Genomic DNA, 18470 nt, shown 5'->3' on the forward strand with positions numbered 1-18470 from the left:
CCGTCTGGCCCCACTGTCCCTGATGCTGGCCGGGATGCCGTTGGCCTCTTGGCCACCTGGGCACACGCTGGCTCCTGTTCAGCTGCTGTCAATCAACATCCCCAGGTCCTTTTTTGCCCGGCAGCTTTCCAGCCCCTTGTCCACAAGTCTGTAGTGCTGCAGGGGGTTGTTGTGGCCCAAGGGCAGGAAGGTCAACATAAGCCATCCATGTGCACTGGCAGCCCAGAAAGCCAACTGGATCCTGGGCTGGATCCATAGCAGTGTGGTCAGCAGGTTGAGGGAGGGGATCCTTCCCCTCTCCTTCACTCTGGGGAGACCCACCCTGCAGTTCTGCTCCAGCTCTGGGCCCCAACAGCAGAAGGACACGGAGCTGTTGGAGCGAGTCCAGAGGAGGCCCCGGAGATGCTCCGAGGGCTGGAGCCCCTCTGCCATGGGGACAGGCTGGGGGAGTTTGGGGGTTCAGCCTGGAGAAGGGAAGGCTCTGGAGAGATCTTACAGCACCTTTATAGACCTTTATAGCAAACCATTCTGTGATTCTGTACCCTGGCAGCAGGACTAGTAAGACCAGAAGAGGGAGCATGATTACTGGGTTTGTCTGCAGCTGACTGGGTGAAGGCAGGGAGTGTTCGGCAGATCCCTTCTCCCCACTGGTCTGGGATAAGTCAGAAGGGTCTCTGCAAAATGACAATGGAAAACAAAAATATTATAAAAAATTTATTATAACTAATCAATCACATAGTATAACATTTTCTCAGTCTTCCATACTTTCTTCAAGTTCTTTCTAAGTCAGGATTCAACAGCCCTTGCTGAATGCATCTGCTATCATTTTTCACTACAAAAGCACAGAAAATCACTCGGCATCCCCCACATCCCACAGCAAGGACCTCCCCAGGTGAACCACACAGAGTGAAGGCTTCCTTGCTCCTTTCACTGGAAACTCCCTGATCAGCCAAAGCAAATCCCACCTATTCATACCACTCCTGGTTTTATACTCTGTTATATCCTCCATCTGCCAGCTCTTTTCCCATCTAACAACCCCAAATGTGTTTGCTTCTGTCATGGTTTAACTCCGGCTAGCAAAATACCACAAAGCAGCTCTCACAAATCCAGTAGCTTCCTTGCATGGAAGGTATTTCATTTCATACCTCTGAGCACAGGCTGATTTGTTGCTGAAAGTGTGGAATTTAAGCATTGTAAATATGTTTTTTCCAGCCTGTGTGCTGCTTTCATGAGTAGCTGAGCTGTTTTTTTGGTCTGAGGATGTGCAGCTGGATCCTCCCATAGACCTCTCACCCCCCCAAAGCCCCAGGGGCATGAGTGGATGGGATTTGGGGGGACAGACAGGTGGACACCCAGCACCCTGGGATTTATTTGTGTGTAGATTGAGTTCATTCAGCTCTGTAAGCTTAGTCATTCTGGGAAGATTAAATGTGGCTCCTAATCCTCCCAGATCCTGTCAGCAATCTTAGCGTAGCCAAGCACCAGTGTCTGGAGACAGGAAGAGCTGCCTGCTATTTTAATTTAGGAAGTTTCATCAAATGCCACATTTGAAGGATCCCTGGGTATGTTTGCTGTTCGGGAAGCAAGAAAAGGCTGGGATGAGCATGTTTTCCAGGGATTTGGACAGCATGAATTTGCAGTGTGCTGCAGGAGCATTTTTAAGGTGGGAGCATGCAGACTGTGAGTTGTGCCTGTGCAGCGCATGTAGGGAGCACCCTCTGCTGATACCATCCTTGCACATGCACCACTTTGCTTTTATTCCCCTTGGACCTAAGTGTATTTTAGTCAGGAGTTTGGGAGCCATGGAGTCAGACAGGACCTGAATGAGTTTGGGTGATTTTAAAACAGGGATGAGAAAAAAGCACGGAAAAACCAAGGGTAGGACCAGTGCATTAACTAGGAAAATTCTTTTGGCTTCATTCCTCTGTATTTTAACCCTGTTCTAGTCCTTCTTTCTCATACACCCTCATGATAAGCCTGCAATACACAGCTGAGCTCAGCTGGGTCTTAAAATTGCAGAAAATATAACAAAAGGTGCAAAATTAATCTGTTTGGGGCAGGCTACAGTTGAACAGATACCCAGTGATGCTTGCTGTGGATTGATGTAGCCTTCAGAGAGATTTTGGATTTCTTAGGCTGCTCTACCTGTGCTGTGTTCAATAGGCAGCCAATAATGTGTCTGCTGCTGCTAGGTCTCTGCCCAAACCCTAATTTCCATTTTCTCAGTCCCTTCCCCATCTTTTAACAGTGTGGCATATTTATTATGAGGGATACACCCAGCATTACAGTAAAAACAAATTTCTCCATCACATGGCTAAGCGAATGCACATCTTCAATGCTGCTTCTCCCCTGCCCCATCCCTTCTGCCAGGGTAAGGCTGCTGTCACCAACCTCCTTTATACAGCTGAGGTGTTTTGGTAACCTCAGCTGAGGACGTGCAGAAGGTGAGGATTGGATCGATTATGGGGAAAGCATAAGCTTGACATGAGCCATCTCTAGTGTAGTCTTTAAACAGAAGTCACCATCTCTCTTGCTGAATATAAATTGAGGCTGGATGCTTTGCTTCGACAAGGCATTTCAGCTTTAGATCACACAACCTGGGTTACGAATAAAATCTAGCGTCAGGAAGCTAAAATTAAAGACTTAGAGGCACAGATTTTGTCTTCAGGTGCTGTCATCATTCAGAAGCACCCTTACCAGCTTTTTTCAGGACAGCCTGAAAAGTGTGGGCTATGTGGATAGAATCACAGAACAGTTTGGGTTGGAAGGGACCTTAAAGATCATCTAGTTCCAATCCCCTTGCAGGGGGACCTTCCACTAGACCAGGTTGCTCCAAGCCTCATCCAAGATAAGGTCCCTGTGGTCTTTACTGCTCCGCTTTCCCCTCATGAAGAGCCACAGGACATTTCTTACCAGCCTTGGGGTTATCTATGCACCAGTTGGACCTTGTTATCTCTAGTAACTGGCAGAGTCCCAACCTCTGTCACTGTGCTGGGGGAGTTGCTGGCGTTACTGGGTTTTTTGGTTAGCTTAACTAAAATGAGTTACTGGAGAATTAGTTGACCCTTAGGAGCTGTGACTTGGGATGGCTTCATCCCATAGCTCATTCATTCTTACAGTTGCATAAACCCTGACGGGGTTTATTGACGTGTGTTGCGGTTTTTGAGGAAGAACAAGATGTTGCAGTGTGGGGACAACCCATGTTTGCGTGAACCAAGCCCTGCCAGGAATGTTTTCTTTCTTTTCATCAAAGAGTGGTACTATTTGTAACTGGGGATTTTGTGTCATGGCCCATGACATTAAATATATTTTCTGATTTCCAGCAGTCTTGGCTGTTCACTTTGTTTCCATCTGTTGGCTGAAGGAGACAAGAGGGATCGTTAGGGCAAAAGTAAGACATGGCCAAATGGCCCAAAGCCAACGCTCTCTCCTTTTTTGAGAGACTTCTCTGTCCCATGCCTTGGCCCTCTATTCTCTGCCCTTGGGTAACCTTAAGTAAGAGGGAGGCCACTGCTGAGGTCAGGTTCACCAGAGGACTGTGTTCCACCTTCTGCCCTGCCAAGCAACATGGTAAGTCACTGGATAAAGGAAGTCCTACAAAAAGCAGCATCACACAAGAACAAGAGAAAACATGGGTATTTTTGAGCTTCCATCCTTATCCAGCTTTGGGAGGGAGGGTGAAGAAGTCTCATCCTAACTCAAATTAAACCCACTGTCTGGTCAGACTCCCTGATACTTGCTCCAAACACAGCTCTGACCTGTCATAGAGGCATGTGGAGAAAACCCCAGTGCCCAAAGTCCGCTTTCCCTAGCTCTAGCCATTGCTGGGACCCAAACCCCATCTTCCTTGGCAGCTGCTGGCAGCACTCAGATATTTGCTCTTCCTTTGTTCTCCCATCCAGACACCCTTGGGTGGGCTACCTGCTTCTCTTCGCCTTGCACAATTTCAATTTCTCCATCTTTGCATATGGCTGGGTGTCTGGGTATCTCTACTGGGTGTCATCCCACAGAGAAACTGGATGCATGTTTCATCCTGCAAGAGATGCTCTTTGGAGGTGCCTGGTGGATAGCAAGGGACATGAAGATTTGTAGGACAAAGCTGAAAGGGTGTTTATCCTACTTAAGAGAAGATTAGTGAACATAACGCCCTTGGAAACAAAGTTTGGGGCCACAGCAGGATAGAAATATAACAACAATTCAGCTGGGGAGACTTTAAATAAAGAAGGCTCAAGCTTGCTGACCAGCTTTCCTGACTACATCCTCCTCTGCTCTGCAAATGGCTGCGGGGCTGATGCCACGCTACTCCCTGTCTCCCACCACACAGAATCATAGAGTCACATGTTCATCTATGCCTAAGGACGCAACGTCATGGCATGTCAGTGCTCTCCCTGACTACATGTCCTCCGGCATGGCAAGCACTGTGCAGTGCCCATACACATCTTGACTTGACTTGGTCTAATTCCTCACTTAACAACTCTTAATCCCTCCAGCCCTGCAAACATTGGTGGCTGGGTATTACTTCATCTCCAGGGCATGCTGGAGCACCCAGCCCTCCAACCCTTTGGGCTCAGGAGGAATTTTACTTTCCTCAAGCATTAGTGCAGCAGCTTCACACAAGGAACCACCCGTCCTCTCTTCTGTGATTTGGGGCAGGACAGTCCAGTCTATAGGGAACAACCAGGGAACCCCAGCCACATCTCAAGGGGTGAATTAAAGCAGCCTTGTTAAACCAGTGCTGAACTCCTGTGCAGATACAGTCACTCAGAAGCCCTAATTCCAATTAGCTTAATTCCACTCCAAAATGAATTTAAAACAAAACAAAGCAAAACAAATACCAAACAAAGGCCACTTTAATTCCAGCTAAGAGCATCTACTTGGGATGTTAACTAATCCAGTTTAAAATTGATTTGGATTAATCTGCTCGCCAGTATGTGAGCTCTTAGCAGAGCTCCTGAAAGTCTGCGTGTGCATTTCCCTAACACAGCTGACAGTGCAGGAAGCAGGTCGCACCACTTCTCCACAGGAGCTCAGGGAACTGGGGTGGGTTTCACCCATGTCTTGGACTCACATCTGAGTAAGAATAAAGGGGAGTTTTTGCTACAGGGTGATCACTGTGAGCACTGAACAACTGTGGCTATCAAAATATTTCTCCAGGAAGGAAAAACATAAAGTAGACCTCATCCTTCAAAGCACAAATTTAAGTTCATTGGTTAGGAAGGCCAAGATCACCCCAGATCTGGGATACGGAAGGCCTCCTAACGCCTTTGACAAAAGGTCTTTACCACTGTCACCAGCCAAGACATAAGTGAACATCCCAAGGGGAAGCTCAGGGAAGCCAGCAAACCTATGGCTCAGTTTGGAGAGCACAACCCTGAGCTGATAAGAGCTCTTTGCCTTTGGACCATAGGTCATGCACATTAATTTGGCATCTCTGTGATGGCTCCGAGATGAGAAATCACTCTGGTCTTACCAAGAAAACTTCAAGCCAAGCACTTGTTCACTTAGATGTTGATGCACAGACCGGCTTGGCTGGACTCTTGAGTCCTCTGACAATTATTAAAGGTTCAACTCACCCAGAAAGACCAGAGCAGCAGATGCCATCCGGTGGGTGTGGAAATGACAGCCTGGCCAATCCAGGAGGGAGGAAAGTCCCCCCTCTCTGCACCTCAACCCTGGCCTCGTAAAGCACTTTGGGGCTGGAGTGCAGGAGGGAGCAGGGCTGTGTTGTATCAGGCATTAACTATCTGGCAGTTTGAGAATGGAGGTTGACCTCTGGCAGGAGAAAAGGAAAGAAATGAATAAACAGTAGGAACAATCCAGGTGGGAGGACCGAGTTTCTGTGTTACTTTCCAAAAGGAGAAAGGTGGTTTACAGTCCATGGGCCTGACCTACGGCATAAGAGACTTGCCCAAGTCTGTCATCCAAAGGTGAGCAGACACTGACAAAACAGGGACATTCTTGCTCCTTCTTTTCTTCTGCCCTGGAGGGACACCAGTCTACAAAGCTGAAAGAGGGAAATAATTCAGCTCAGTCATTCCTTCCCCTTTCACTGGTGTGAGCACCAAGTCAGCAGCTGGATGCCTCCTAGGGAAGGTTTTTAAAGATGTGTGATATCTTAGCACAAGTGAATCTCCTGTTGAAGCAGTCCACATGGCTCAGCAGATACCCTGAATTTGGCTCTTCATTAGCAAGGAGGATGGTGTGACCTTGGGGTGCAGCCAGGCATTGAGCCCCGCAGTCACCCCCCCTTCTTCATACCCTGCATGCACACAGATGGAGATTTAGTGGTTTCCAATACACCCGAGCATCTCGCCTCCCTGCTTATAAATCACGCAGAGATGAAAGCCTGTTTGGAAGCCGAAGATGAATGCAGGAAACATTGATGCAAGCTGAAATAACGCAAAAATGAACAAATGGTGGCACTTAGTAATTCGGCCATCTGCCCCTCTTCCTGCCCAGGCACCTCCAGACATGGAGAGTGGTGGGACTCTTGTTTGTCTGTTCCCCTCATTAGGAGCAAGCGCTTGAATGGGCACATGTGTACAGTCAACAGTGCCTTAGGACAGATGGGAAATTAGCCACGATGGAAGAAGTTAAAATACACCCTCGTGATTAACTTGTGGTCCTGGCTGCTTCTAGGAAAACACATGCACCATCAGCTGCTCCCCGAGTGCATGTGGGACTGGGGTGCTCGGAGGGGCAAACACCAAAATACACAGGGCTTTGATTCTTCTTGAGCACAAGTGCATTTGAGCTGTTTGGAAATCCATGGTGGCTCTGTGATGGCTAACCTTGGAAAGGTTCATCCTTCCCCGGTGCTGTGAGCATCCTCAGCACTCACAGAAAATGTGCAGAGGCATCAGTGATCAGTTTTGACTGCTTCTGCCTAGGTTATGGATGTGCTGGCTGATGTTGGCATGGCAGGGTCTTCTCAGTGCCATAGCTGGAGAGTGGGTTTGTCACACCAGCCCCACTCCTCTGGGCAGCCCATAGCAAGTGTAACCTACTGAGTCCAAACCCTGGTTGTCCCTTATCACCCTTCAACCATCCCCTCTTCTGCTGTGGCACACGTTCCCCATGGAGCACCTCCCAGTCTCCAAACCCACCTTTGGATTGGCTGAGTGTTTCAGCTAGCTGCTTAGCCAGCTCTGAAGGGCTGGTCATGTGTGCAGTGCACCGGCAATCCATGCTGTCCAGCTCTAAAGGGTGGACATGGGCATTCCCCATTCCATCCCCCTGGTAAAATTCCAGCAACCTTGGGCAGACATCCACTGCATTTTGATGGATGAGAAGGCTCAGGGGAGACCTTATCATTCTCTACAACCCCCAGAAGGGAGGGTGCAGAGGGTCGGGTTGGTTTCTTCTCCCAAGTGACAAGTGATAGGACAAGAGGAAACAGCCTCAAGTTGTGCCAGGGCAGGTTTAAATTTAATATTAGGGAAAATGTCTTCTCAGGAAGGGCTGTCAGGCATTGGAACAGGCTGCCCAGGGAGGGGGCAGTCACCATCCTGGGAGGGGTTTAAAAGCCATGTGGATGAGGTGCTTTAGTGGTGGTATGAGCAGTGTGGGGTTAACAGTTCGACTCGATAATCTCAAAGGTCTTTTCCAACCTAAAAGATTCTATGACTATGGGTTACCCGGGCACCTAGCACAGGCACAAGCAGCTGAGTTCCAGCAGGCTTTCCCAAGTGGATAGTAAATCATCAGCTTGTTCTCTGTTAGATGTCTGGGAGCTGGACTCACCTTACCATGTACGACAGCATCCTTGACTCGCCCGACACATACTTCAGGAGAGGACAGATGTTGGGTCCACACCGTGTTGTTGAGCGGGGATGTGTCCCTGTGCCAGGATGTAGCTTTACATGGATCCATACCAGAGTGATTCTGCATGCTCTTTGCTGTTTTAGTTGTTGGGTGGATTGGGGGTGGGTGGAAATAATCAACCTTTCCTCACTTTTTAGCTTTTTTTCTTCCATATTAGAAAATGTGTTAGAGGCCATTTTAAACAAAGTAGGTTCGCAGCAGCATCTAGGCCAGGTCAAGGCAACATGAGGAACTGTGCCATTGGAAATGTCATTTTGGGCCAATGGGTAGTAAGAGATGGAAATACATCTCAGTGAAAAATGATTGAGTTGTTCAAGTTGACCTTTTCCAACCGAAGACAGGAGGGTGACAGGGACGCCCCTCCAGGAATCCCTTACCTGCTCTCCATAGCCAATACCCTAAGGTGACAGCACTAACTCATGGCCCCTTTTTGATTCCATCCCTGTGTCCAGCTGGTGAAGACGGCAGAGCTGGACCCTAGGCAGAACTATCTGATGGGATTTCACCCCCATGGAGTTCTGGCAGCAGGAGCCTTTCTCAATTTCTGCACAGAGGCATCAGGCTTTTCCACGCTCTTCACCCACACCTGATGATGCTCTCCCTGTGGTTTCGCATCCCATTCTTCAGGGACTACCTGATGAGTGGAGGTAAGCAGGGCAGCGTCATAGACCAATCCCTCTGGCAAGTGGTGGGATGGGTGGGTACTTTTTTGGGGAGCAGAGAGTAAAGATGACAAGGAAAGAGGAGTCAAAGATCTGTTTGTCTCTGTCTGTGGCCAATTGGATCCCAGGCATGCTCTCCCTGTGGTTTCGCATCCCATTCTTCAGGGACTACCTGATGAGTGGAGGTAAGCAGGGCAGCGTCATAGACCAATCCCTCTGGCAAGTGGTGGGATGGGTGGGTACTTTTTTGGGGAGCAGAGAGTAAAGATGACAAGGAAAGAGGAGTCAAAGATCTGTTTGTCTCTGTCTGTGGCCAATTGGATCCCAGGCATGGACACAGCTATTGGAGGTGGAACCCAAAAACTCTCCGAAGTTAAAAATTGCTCTCCTAGCTGTTATCTCTGTTCAACATCATATTCAGCTTCATCGCTGTGCCAAGTGCTGTGTAACAGCAAAATGTAGGGCGAATTGTGACCAGAAGTGCTGACACCAGCAGGGCAGGATGGTGTTGTGTTTTCCTTCTTTCCGTGCAAATAACATTCAGGCTTGAATTTGTGGTTGCCACTGAAAGAAGGAGAAAACCTCATTGTCCAAAGCTGCTGCTGCTTGCTAGGAAGCAGCATCCAGGGAGAGAGGATGCAAATGTTGCAAAACCACGTGGCAGGAGAGGAAGAAGAAATGAAAAGGAATAGGTAAAAAATAAATGGAGAGGGGGGAAAGGGAGTCTGTTGAGATCTGCAGACCAGCAGACCTCCATCTCTCACCATTGTGCTTGGAGATTGGCCACTTGTCCAGCCAAACGGGCTTCTGTCATAGGCAGGATTCCATAGACGAGGCACCCAGCTCCATCTGAGATAGCCCAGGGCATTCATCACCCTGTTTTCCATGTAAACCCTGGCTCCAGCTGCTGAAAAATATTTACATGGAGAGTGAAGAATCATAACAGTGAGATATGAGAGAGTTATGACCAGGCAAAAGAAGATTTAATCACTGTAATGTGGGAGTTTGGCACATAGCTCATTTTCAAGTCGATCGAATCCATTTGACAAAGAGATTTTAATTTGCAAGTTATTTCAGACCCTGAAACAAGGATTTTTTTTTTCATCAAAACAACCTTACTTTTTTATTTCTGAATTAAAAGTTTCTAGCTTTTGTAAGTAAATAACAACAAGGCACCAAATTCCACATTAAATTCCACTTTAAACTAGCAGCATCCACTGAAATTTGTGTGTGTTTTCACCTGAAGAAAATGTTTTACTGGCTCTGGAATGATTCAGGGTTGGATATGGCTTCATCTGACAACAGACCAAAACAGATTTTCCCTTAGGCTTAAGGGCAGCTAGTTCTCAGTTCACTTTTTTCCTGTTTCGGTTTTTTTCCCGTTTCTTACTTCTGGGCCAGACAGCAAAGGGATAATTGTATATTCACACAGCAGATCTGTGCATGGATCCATCACCTTTCAGAGGAGCTGGGCTGGGCTTGCCAAAGTGCAGGAAAACTCTGAAAACAAGTGTCTGGCACCACTCTGGAGCTGGATAATAGGGAAAAAGGTACGGAGCAGACCACAGCCGTGTGGGTTTTATAGATGCTCATTTTTTCTTCCTCCCTGCCCTCCAGGACTTGTCTCCTCCTCCAAGGAGAGTGCATCCTACGTGCTGCAGAGGCCGGAGGGTGGGAATGTGCTGGCCATCATCGTCGGCGGGGCCCAGGAGGCGCTGGATGCCCGGCCGGAATCCTGCACCTTGCTGCTGAAGAACAGAAAGGGATTTGTCCGCCTGGCCATTGAGCACGGGTGATGCAGGGGATGGGCTGAAGAGGCACTCAGGGAGGGATGCTCTGGTCTGTGGCTGGTTAATGGGGTGTTTCTGCTGGTTTTGGAGAGGAGGAAAAGGTGGTTTTGGATGGGCTTTACTAATCATACCCCTACATTGGGTTTGGGTCCCCACAGCACCCCGCTGGTCCCCATATTTTCCTTCGGGGAGAATGACCTCTTCAAGCAGGTGAGAAACCCTAAGGGGTCTTGGCTGCGACAGCTTCAGCACCGGCTCCAGCAGATCATGGGCATCTCCCTACAGGCGCGAGGCATCTTCCAGTACAGCTTTGGGCTGTTACCTTACCGGCGGCCCATCTGTACCGTGGGTAAGTCTTTGCTCAGCATGCTGGCACGATGCTGGCCACACTCAGCCTGGCCAAAGGGGGACAAGGGACAGTCCCTGGGCTGTGTCATCCTCCTGCCAGGCTGAGGCATCAAGCCGAAGAGTACAAGTTGTGAGGGGGATAGAAACATGCTGTCAAAGGAGCATCCCCAACTTCTCCCATGTCATGATTGTTTGGGACTCTGGCTTGGTCTTACGGCAAAGCCCAGGTCATGCGCTGTGCTGAGAAAGCCCCAGAGCAAACATGGCCACCTCATCACTCCCATGGGATGCAGCTAGACCCAACCCCAGCACAACCCCTGCAATAGCGTTGGGTTAGAACCCAATTTCACAAATACAGGTAGGACAATACCTAAGTAGTTTGCAGGTTTGCTCAGCATCCAGTGCGCACGGAGCCACGAAACCCAACCTGTTTGGACATGAACAAGGGGAGCCATTTCAACCAGAGACCATGCCCATGGGAGACCAAATTTCAAGAAAGTCTCGTTTTGAAGAAGTTTCACCTGATTTCAACAACTCCATGCAGGGCCTACTTGCGGCTGATGCTTTATGAATTAGTCTAATTAAAGAGGCTGTTTGGAAAGGTCAGAGCTCACCCCACTGATTAGGTTTGACAGCCAGCAATTAATTCTAATGGTTTTACAACCTGTTTGGATTGTCTCAATGGTCTTATGTGTTGTGCAATATCACAAGGGCTCTTCATTAGTCCAATGAGGAGCAGCATTACATGATGATGAAACCTTCTGTCACTTGTCAAACACAATTTGAGTAAGAGACCAGAGCAAGAGAGGTATCTCATGGACTTCCCTGTCCCCTGCAGATACATGGTACTGCTGCTTGTGGCTCTGAGAGAAGGGAAGGGCTTCTTCCACTGATGCAAGTCACTTAGATTTGCCCTTAGAAAAAGCATGATTTCCTAAAGATATGTGGGAACTTGGTGCCTCATAAAAATCAGATGTTTCTCAGAAGCACTCCAATCACTAGTGTATTTAGATTGTCTTGGGCTTCCCCATGCCTCAGTTTCCCCATTTTCAATGCAGATTCCAAGGGCCATGTGGGAACAGCTTGGAATACCCAACCCAAATATTAGGATTATGTTGTCTTTACTAACAGCACACCCGACATGTTAGGAGCAGCGGTAGGGATTGCACTGGGATGCAGTAGTTTTTACTTCAAAGAGCTACACAGGGGGTCTTTGGCATTAACCAACTTTGCAGATGGGGAAACTGAGGCAAGGAGACATGTGACCAGGCCAGGATCTGAGCCTCCATCTCCTTACCTTCTTGGCTGTGTTACCTCCTAAACCTCAGGACATGACTGGTCCTATGGATCCATCCACCAGTCCTTGGAAAGGTGGACCCCAGCTCTGTGCTAAGATGTGCAAAGTATTCAGAGGGACCTGTAACTGGCTCCTCCTGATGCCTGTCCTTGTTTTCCAGTTGGGAAGCCAATTCCAGTGCAGAGGAAGCACAGACCTTCTGAGGAAGAGGTTAATCAAATCCATCAGAAATACCTAAATGAATTGTGCAAGCTCTTTGAGGAGCACAAAGCTAAATATAACATCCCAGAAGACAGACACCTGGAATTTATATAGACCTTCTCAAGCAAGGTGAAACCATGGAGATCACACTCCAAGTTTTCCCCTATCTCTGGAACTATTTCACCACCTCACCTTACTCACAGTTAACATACTTCCATATGGTACAGGGAGGACGTGATTTTCCCAGCATTTGCATGGGCTTAAAGATGGAGTTTTCATTTTAGTCTGTGTAGAGCACATAAGAAATATAAAGAAGATGGAAAAAAAAATCCAGCTGTGCTCAGCACTGTTGACATTCCCCAGCTGAAAACTTACCTTTCCAGTCTGTATTGGAGGCCAGTATTTGAAGATATTTCCAGGCAGGGTTGAATTATTGAAAGTTTCCTTTGCATTATTTTCATTCAGAAATGGGATGATGAGCAATAATTTCTGCTGAATGTATGTATTTTTTAAAATATAATTTGTCTAGATAAACAAATGATCATGGTTTGTTTGGCGCTCTGTGTGTCTTTAATTTCTCTGGGGTCTTTTCTCCTCACCTGAAACACAGTTTATCTGAAAGCTCATACTCCTGGCATGGTGCTGGTCTCCCTCAGCAGCACCACAATGCCATAACCCACTGGGGTGAAAGAAAGTCTTTAATAGTAAGACCAGTTGTTCTCTGGGTACCCAACCCCCTGAGCTGGAAGACGGGGATGTAGAGCAGGATGAAGCCTCCACAATCCAAGGGGAAAAGGTTAGTGACCTGTTACAGCACTTAGACACGCACAGGTCTATGGTACCGGATGGGATCCACACAAGAGTGATGTGGGAGCTGGTGGAGGTGCTCACCAAACCACTTTCCATCATCTATCAGCAGTCCTGGATAACTGGGGAGGTCCCAGTTGACTGGAGATTGGCCAGTGTGACGCCCATCTACAAGAAGGGCTGGAAGCTGGATCCAGGGAACTACGGGCCTGTCAGTCTGACCTCAGTGCCAGGGAAGGTTCTGGAGCAGATCATCTTGAGTACCATCACCTGGCCTGTACAGGACCACTAGGTCATCAGGCACAGTCAGTGTGGGTTTATGAAAGGCAGGTCCTGACTGATGAACCTGATCTCCTTCTGTGACGAGGTGACCTGCTCAATGGGCAAAGAAAAGCGATGGATGTAGTCTACCTGGACTTTACTAAAGGCTTTGACACCCACAGTACCTCCTGGAGAAACTGGCTGCTCATTCCTTGGGTGGGTGTACACTTTGTTGTGTAAAACACTGGCTGGATGGCTGGGCCCAGGGAGTGGTGGTGAATGGAGTTAAATCCATTTGGCAGCCGGTCACATGTGGTGTTTGCTCCCCAGAGTCAGTGCTAGGGACGGTCCTGTTTAATATCCTTATTGATGACTTGGACGAAGGGACTGAGTACACCCTCAGTCAGTTTGGGGATGACACCAAGTTGGGGGGAGTGTTGATCTGCTGAGGGCAGGACGCACCTGCAGAGGGATCTGGACAGGCTGGATCGATGCAACGAGGCCACTGTGTGAGGTTCAACAAGGCCAAGTGTTGGGTCATGCACCTGGCACACAACAACCCCCTGCAGCACTCCAGGCTTGGAAAAAAGGGGCTGGAAAGCTGCCTGGTGGAAAAGGACGTAGGGGTGTTGGTTGACAGTGGCTGAACAGGAGCCGGCATGTGCCCAGGTGGCCAAGAAGGCCAGTGGTGTCCTGTCCAGCATCAGGGACAGTGTGGCCAGCAGGACCAGGGCAAGAACTGTCCCCTGTGCTGGGCATTGGTGAGGCCGCACTTCAAATCCTGGGGTCAGTTTTGGGCCCCTCAAGGCAAGAAAGACACAGAGAGGCTGGAGCATGTGTGGAGAAAGGAATGGAGCTGGTGAAGGGGCTGGAGCACAAGTCCTGGGGAGAGAAGCTGAGGGAGCTGGGGGGGTTCAGCTTGGAGAAGAGGAGGCCCAGGGGAGACCTTATTGCTCCCAGAACTCCCTGAAAAGGGGGTGCAGAGTGGGGAAGTTGGTCTCTTCTCCCAAGGCACAGGTGATGGGACAAGAGGAAACAGACTCAAGTTGTGCTGGGGGACGTTTAGATTGGATGTTAGGGAACTTATCTACCCAGAAAGGGCTGTCAGGATTGGAAGGGGCTGCCCAGGGAGGTGGTGGACTCACCATCCCAGTAGGGATTTAAGAGCTGTGTGGACGAGGTGCTCATGGACATGGTTCAGTGGTGGTATGAGCACTGTTGGGTTGACAGTGGGACTTGATGTTCTTAAACATCTTAAACATCTTAAATGTTGGCAGGTGATCCAGGCTTTAAATAGCTGCCTCTTCTTGATAACCAGAACTTTATTAAACTCTGCACTTAATGGGATTTTGCAACATGGAAGTTTTAGGTGGCAGGACGTCATCTGCTCAGATCAGCTTTACATCACCCCTATAGAGCTCTTTACCATCAAAGTCTTCTCTCTCTTCCTTCATTTCTCTCTCTTGTCCCCACATTCCATTCCTTACCTGCAAGGATATATCAGAAACCTTGCAGAGTGTGTACACTTCATTGCACCTGGGATTTTTGTTACTACATCTGCAGGATTTGCATTTAGCAAGGAAAATGCACAGATCTGTTTCTAACCTGACAATACCAGGGCCGTCATTGTGTTTCGTTTTCTTTCCCTTTCCTCCTGTCCTAATAAAATTACTTCACCATATTCTTAATCTGAATGACCAGCTGCGAATCCCTCCTATTCGCAGAAAACAGGCAGCAACAGGAAAGAATTTGATGGATCCCTTATCGACATTTCAACACACTTCTGTAATCCCACACTTAATCCAGTCAAATAAAGCAGGTCACCTGCTATGATTTCTTGCTTGTTGTCTATTAATAGACTTTTTCTTCTGTACTCAATTAAGGACAGAGGTGCCTAAGGAAAAGGGTTATTTATGCACCAGGAAAATAAAAATAATTCTCTTCCACGATTTGCTGTTCATCACCATCCCATCTTTACCCTTACTCCATTTTTTTCTTCCCCTATCCCTTCCTCTGCCTTCCTTGTTCTTGGCCATGCCACTTGCAGATCCCAGGAACATTGCCATGGCCTTCAAACATCCCTACAGCATCAGTGCTGGAGGGGAGGGATGGCGATGTCTCCAGGGACACAGCAAAGGGCACTGTGAGGATGGGGGAGGTCACCAGGGCTGAGGACAATGAGCTGAGATATTGATGCAATGGGAAAAAGATTAAAGGTGCTGCTGTTGAGGTGGGAATCAGTAGTGCCTGAGGGAGAGGATTTGGGGAGATGCAGATTTGTGGTTGGATATGCTGGGATGAAAGACATGGGGTGGCAGCAGGATACAAGGTCCAGTATTCAAGGCATGGACAAGTCTTTCCCTCTGGGCACCTGACACAACGATGCCTTAAATGCCAGAGATGCACCTACCTAGGAGGTGGGATGGTCTATCGACTTCATGATGGTGGACCTGATGGTGATGCCATCCTGGAAGAGAGAAAAGGCAGAAAAACAGTGATCAGGAAAAAAGTACCAGGGAGGAATAGGGAGGAGGATGCTGGAGCAGTCTGAAGGCTGATGGGACAGTCAAGGGCATGCAAGACCCGAAGGAAAAGGAAGACCACAGTGCTAGAGAAGAGGGTCAGGAGAGTGCGTTGGCTGTATATAATTGGTTTCCCTCGAGGTCAGTTTTATCTCACAGACTGGAATGTGTCCTCGATCCCTCAGGGACCTATATAACCCAGGAGAGGTCAGTGCCTGGATTTGTGTTAAATATAACATTAAGAATAATAATTCATGGGCATCCTCACAGCCAGGGCTATTCCAGGGGCTTAGAGTGATGCGAGGTCTCATCTTCTTGAGAGGCCAGAGCTGCCTCCCAGCAAAAAGCTGCACAATGAGAAGCTTTTGTGCTATTTCAGCCTTGTACTGAGCTGTCTGGAAGATTAAAACTCTTCTGAAGCAACACAAGGCAGGAGAAACCTTAAGAAAAGAGGAGTGTCCAGATCAGCCAGTCAAACCAAACTACATTTGGGTTTGGGCTCTGCAACTTGGGACTGGAGCTGCTGGAAACACAAATGCTAGGACTGGGGGACATCCAAGCTGTTGTCCCAAAATAAGGACCATTTAAAGTTAAAACAACACAGCGTGTTTCCTTTCAGCACGTCCACCTCCTATTTCTGTGACTGGCTTTCACTGAAGAAACAAGCCCAAGGACAAGGGATAAACTCATTGCCTCTCTTGCAGAAAATTCAAATTTCAGCCTTTTTGGGACTTATGTGGAAATTTCAAATTGGAAAATATGGTAAAAAACCCCCAACTGTACTGATTCTGTATTCCCCCTCCTGACTGACTCCTCCTCCGACTGCTTCCCTGATGATCTCTCCAGTATTTCTATTGCGAGAGGCTCTAATCTGGATTTGCCTTACTTAGTGAGTTCAGATCATGAGGCTCGCAAGAAAACCTCTGACAACTGATGAATACAAAATACAGACTAATTCCTGAAGAGGAGGAAAGCCAAGCAAAAGGCTTTTTTTGCCCTTCTGTAGCTCTAGTCCAGCAAAAATGTTTTACTGCCCTGGGAATGGGGTTAAAAGGTTGCTTGCTGTTGTGGCAAACAACTAGAAAATCGTGTGGTTTTCTGCTCAGGGAAAGATTTCCTGCTTTTAATTTAATAAAGACCCAAAATGTGGTATGTTGAACATCCCACCCTCACTCCACAAAGTTTTTTCCTTTTCAAGACAGGAAATAAAATTCCAAATGCATCTGAAACTCATCATTTTGCTTTCAAAAACATTTAAAGCATTTTAAAAACAACCAAAACCACAGGTCTCCCCAGGAATGTGGACACTTTTCGTTCTGTCTGATTCAAACCCAATGAGATGCTTTTCTGTGTCTCCCATCACCATCCCATCAGGTTGCTCCAAGCCTCATCCAGCCTGGCCTTGAACACTTCCAGGGATGGGGCATCCACAGCTTCTCTGGGCAACCTGTCCCAGTGCCTCCCCACGCTCTGTGGGAAGAATTTCTTCCTGATGTCCCATCTCAATCTCCCTCTTCCCATTCAAACCCCTTACCCTTTCCCCTGTCACTTTCCACCCTCGGAAAAAGTTCCCTCCCAGATGGAAGGGATGCTAGGAGCATCTCCATGGCTTCCTCTGGACTCACTCCAACAGCTCCGTGTCCTTCTGCTGTTGGGGGCCGCAGACCTGGAGGCAGAACTGCAGGGGGTCTCTCCAGAGTGGAGCAGAGGGGGAAAATCCCCTCCCTCAACCTGCTGGCCATGCTGCTGGTTATGCAGCCCAGGGTACAGTTGGCTTTCTGGACTGCAAGCGCCCATTGCCAGGTCATAGGCACGACAGTCTAAGACCCGTAAAATGCAGCATGCACTTATCAGGAGTGGAAACTTCCATAAAATCAGGTAGTCATGAGCCAGCATTTTGGGTGCTGGGGTCCAAAATATTGCCTGTGAGTGACATGGATTCGTGTTTTATTAGGCTGTATGAAGTCAACAAAAAACATCCCAAATGTTTTCAATGAGCAACTCAAGATGTACTGAAAATTACATACAGAAAGCAGTGTGGAAATTATTTGAAAACACTTGGATTTATGAAATGCTTGTGGAAAATGCATGCACAGATGATTGTGCATACACAGAAGAATAATGCATGCACAGAAAAAAATACATGCCTATTTCTTGGGAAATACTGTTTTCTGGGTTACTGCTGTTCTGATCACCTAAAATTGAAGGTGAACAAATGCAAACAAGCAGTGCTTTTATCTTCACCAGGGCGTTTGCAAGCACAGAACTCAATTGCCTGTTGCAAACAGTTCACGGCCAAGGGTGTGTGTGGATGCTGGAGGAATTCACCTCCACATCATGAAGTACTTTGGACTGTGAGAACCACGCCGCAGTGCCAAGAGCACGTAAACACCGCTGCAGGATTCTTCTACCGAGGAGATACCGTAAGGTCAAGATTTTCAGAAGTTTACAAAGTGTTTAGCTTCTACCTTCTAAAAACGAGATCCTTTAAGATGCCTCACAGCAGGAGTCCCTATCAAGATGAAACACCGCATTTTACTCATCAGCAGCCCAAAATCTTGACTTGAGAGACTCGGTATCACTGTGTGCTCACTTGCTGCAGTCATGGTGGGAGCCTCAGATGAGGGAATGAGCTGGGTTATGGGTTTTTCCGTGCTGTATTTTATGTCAGTCCCGTGACATTACCTACAAATCCCACAGTGTGTCTTGGCTTCCAAGAACTGCCAAGCACTTTACAAGTAAATACAATCCATAATCC

General features: G+C 47.9%; 1 protein-coding gene across 1 annotated transcript; it reads left to right on the plus strand.

The window, feature by feature from the left end:
- Positions 1–6285: 6285 nt before the first annotated feature.
- MOGAT2 (monoacylglycerol O-acyltransferase 2) lies at positions 6286–12236 on the plus strand (the record flags this gene model as incomplete). Its single annotated transcript, XM_010157459.1, is given in 6 exon segments — positions 6286–6300; positions 8277–8400; positions 8403–8471; positions 10104–10278; positions 10435–10625; positions 12082–12236. Coding segments are annotated over 6 exon segments (729 nt in total), but the record flags the coding sequence as incomplete, so codon positions are not given.
- Positions 12237–18470: the final 6234 nt, after the last annotated feature.

This window comes from Eurypyga helias, unplaced genomic scaffold (genome assembly GCF_000690775.1).
Source record: "Eurypyga helias isolate BGI_N326 unplaced genomic scaffold, ASM69077v1 scaffold15090, whole genome shotgun sequence".
Taxonomy (NCBI): Eukaryota; Metazoa; Chordata; class Aves; order Eurypygiformes; family Eurypygidae; genus Eurypyga; species Eurypyga helias.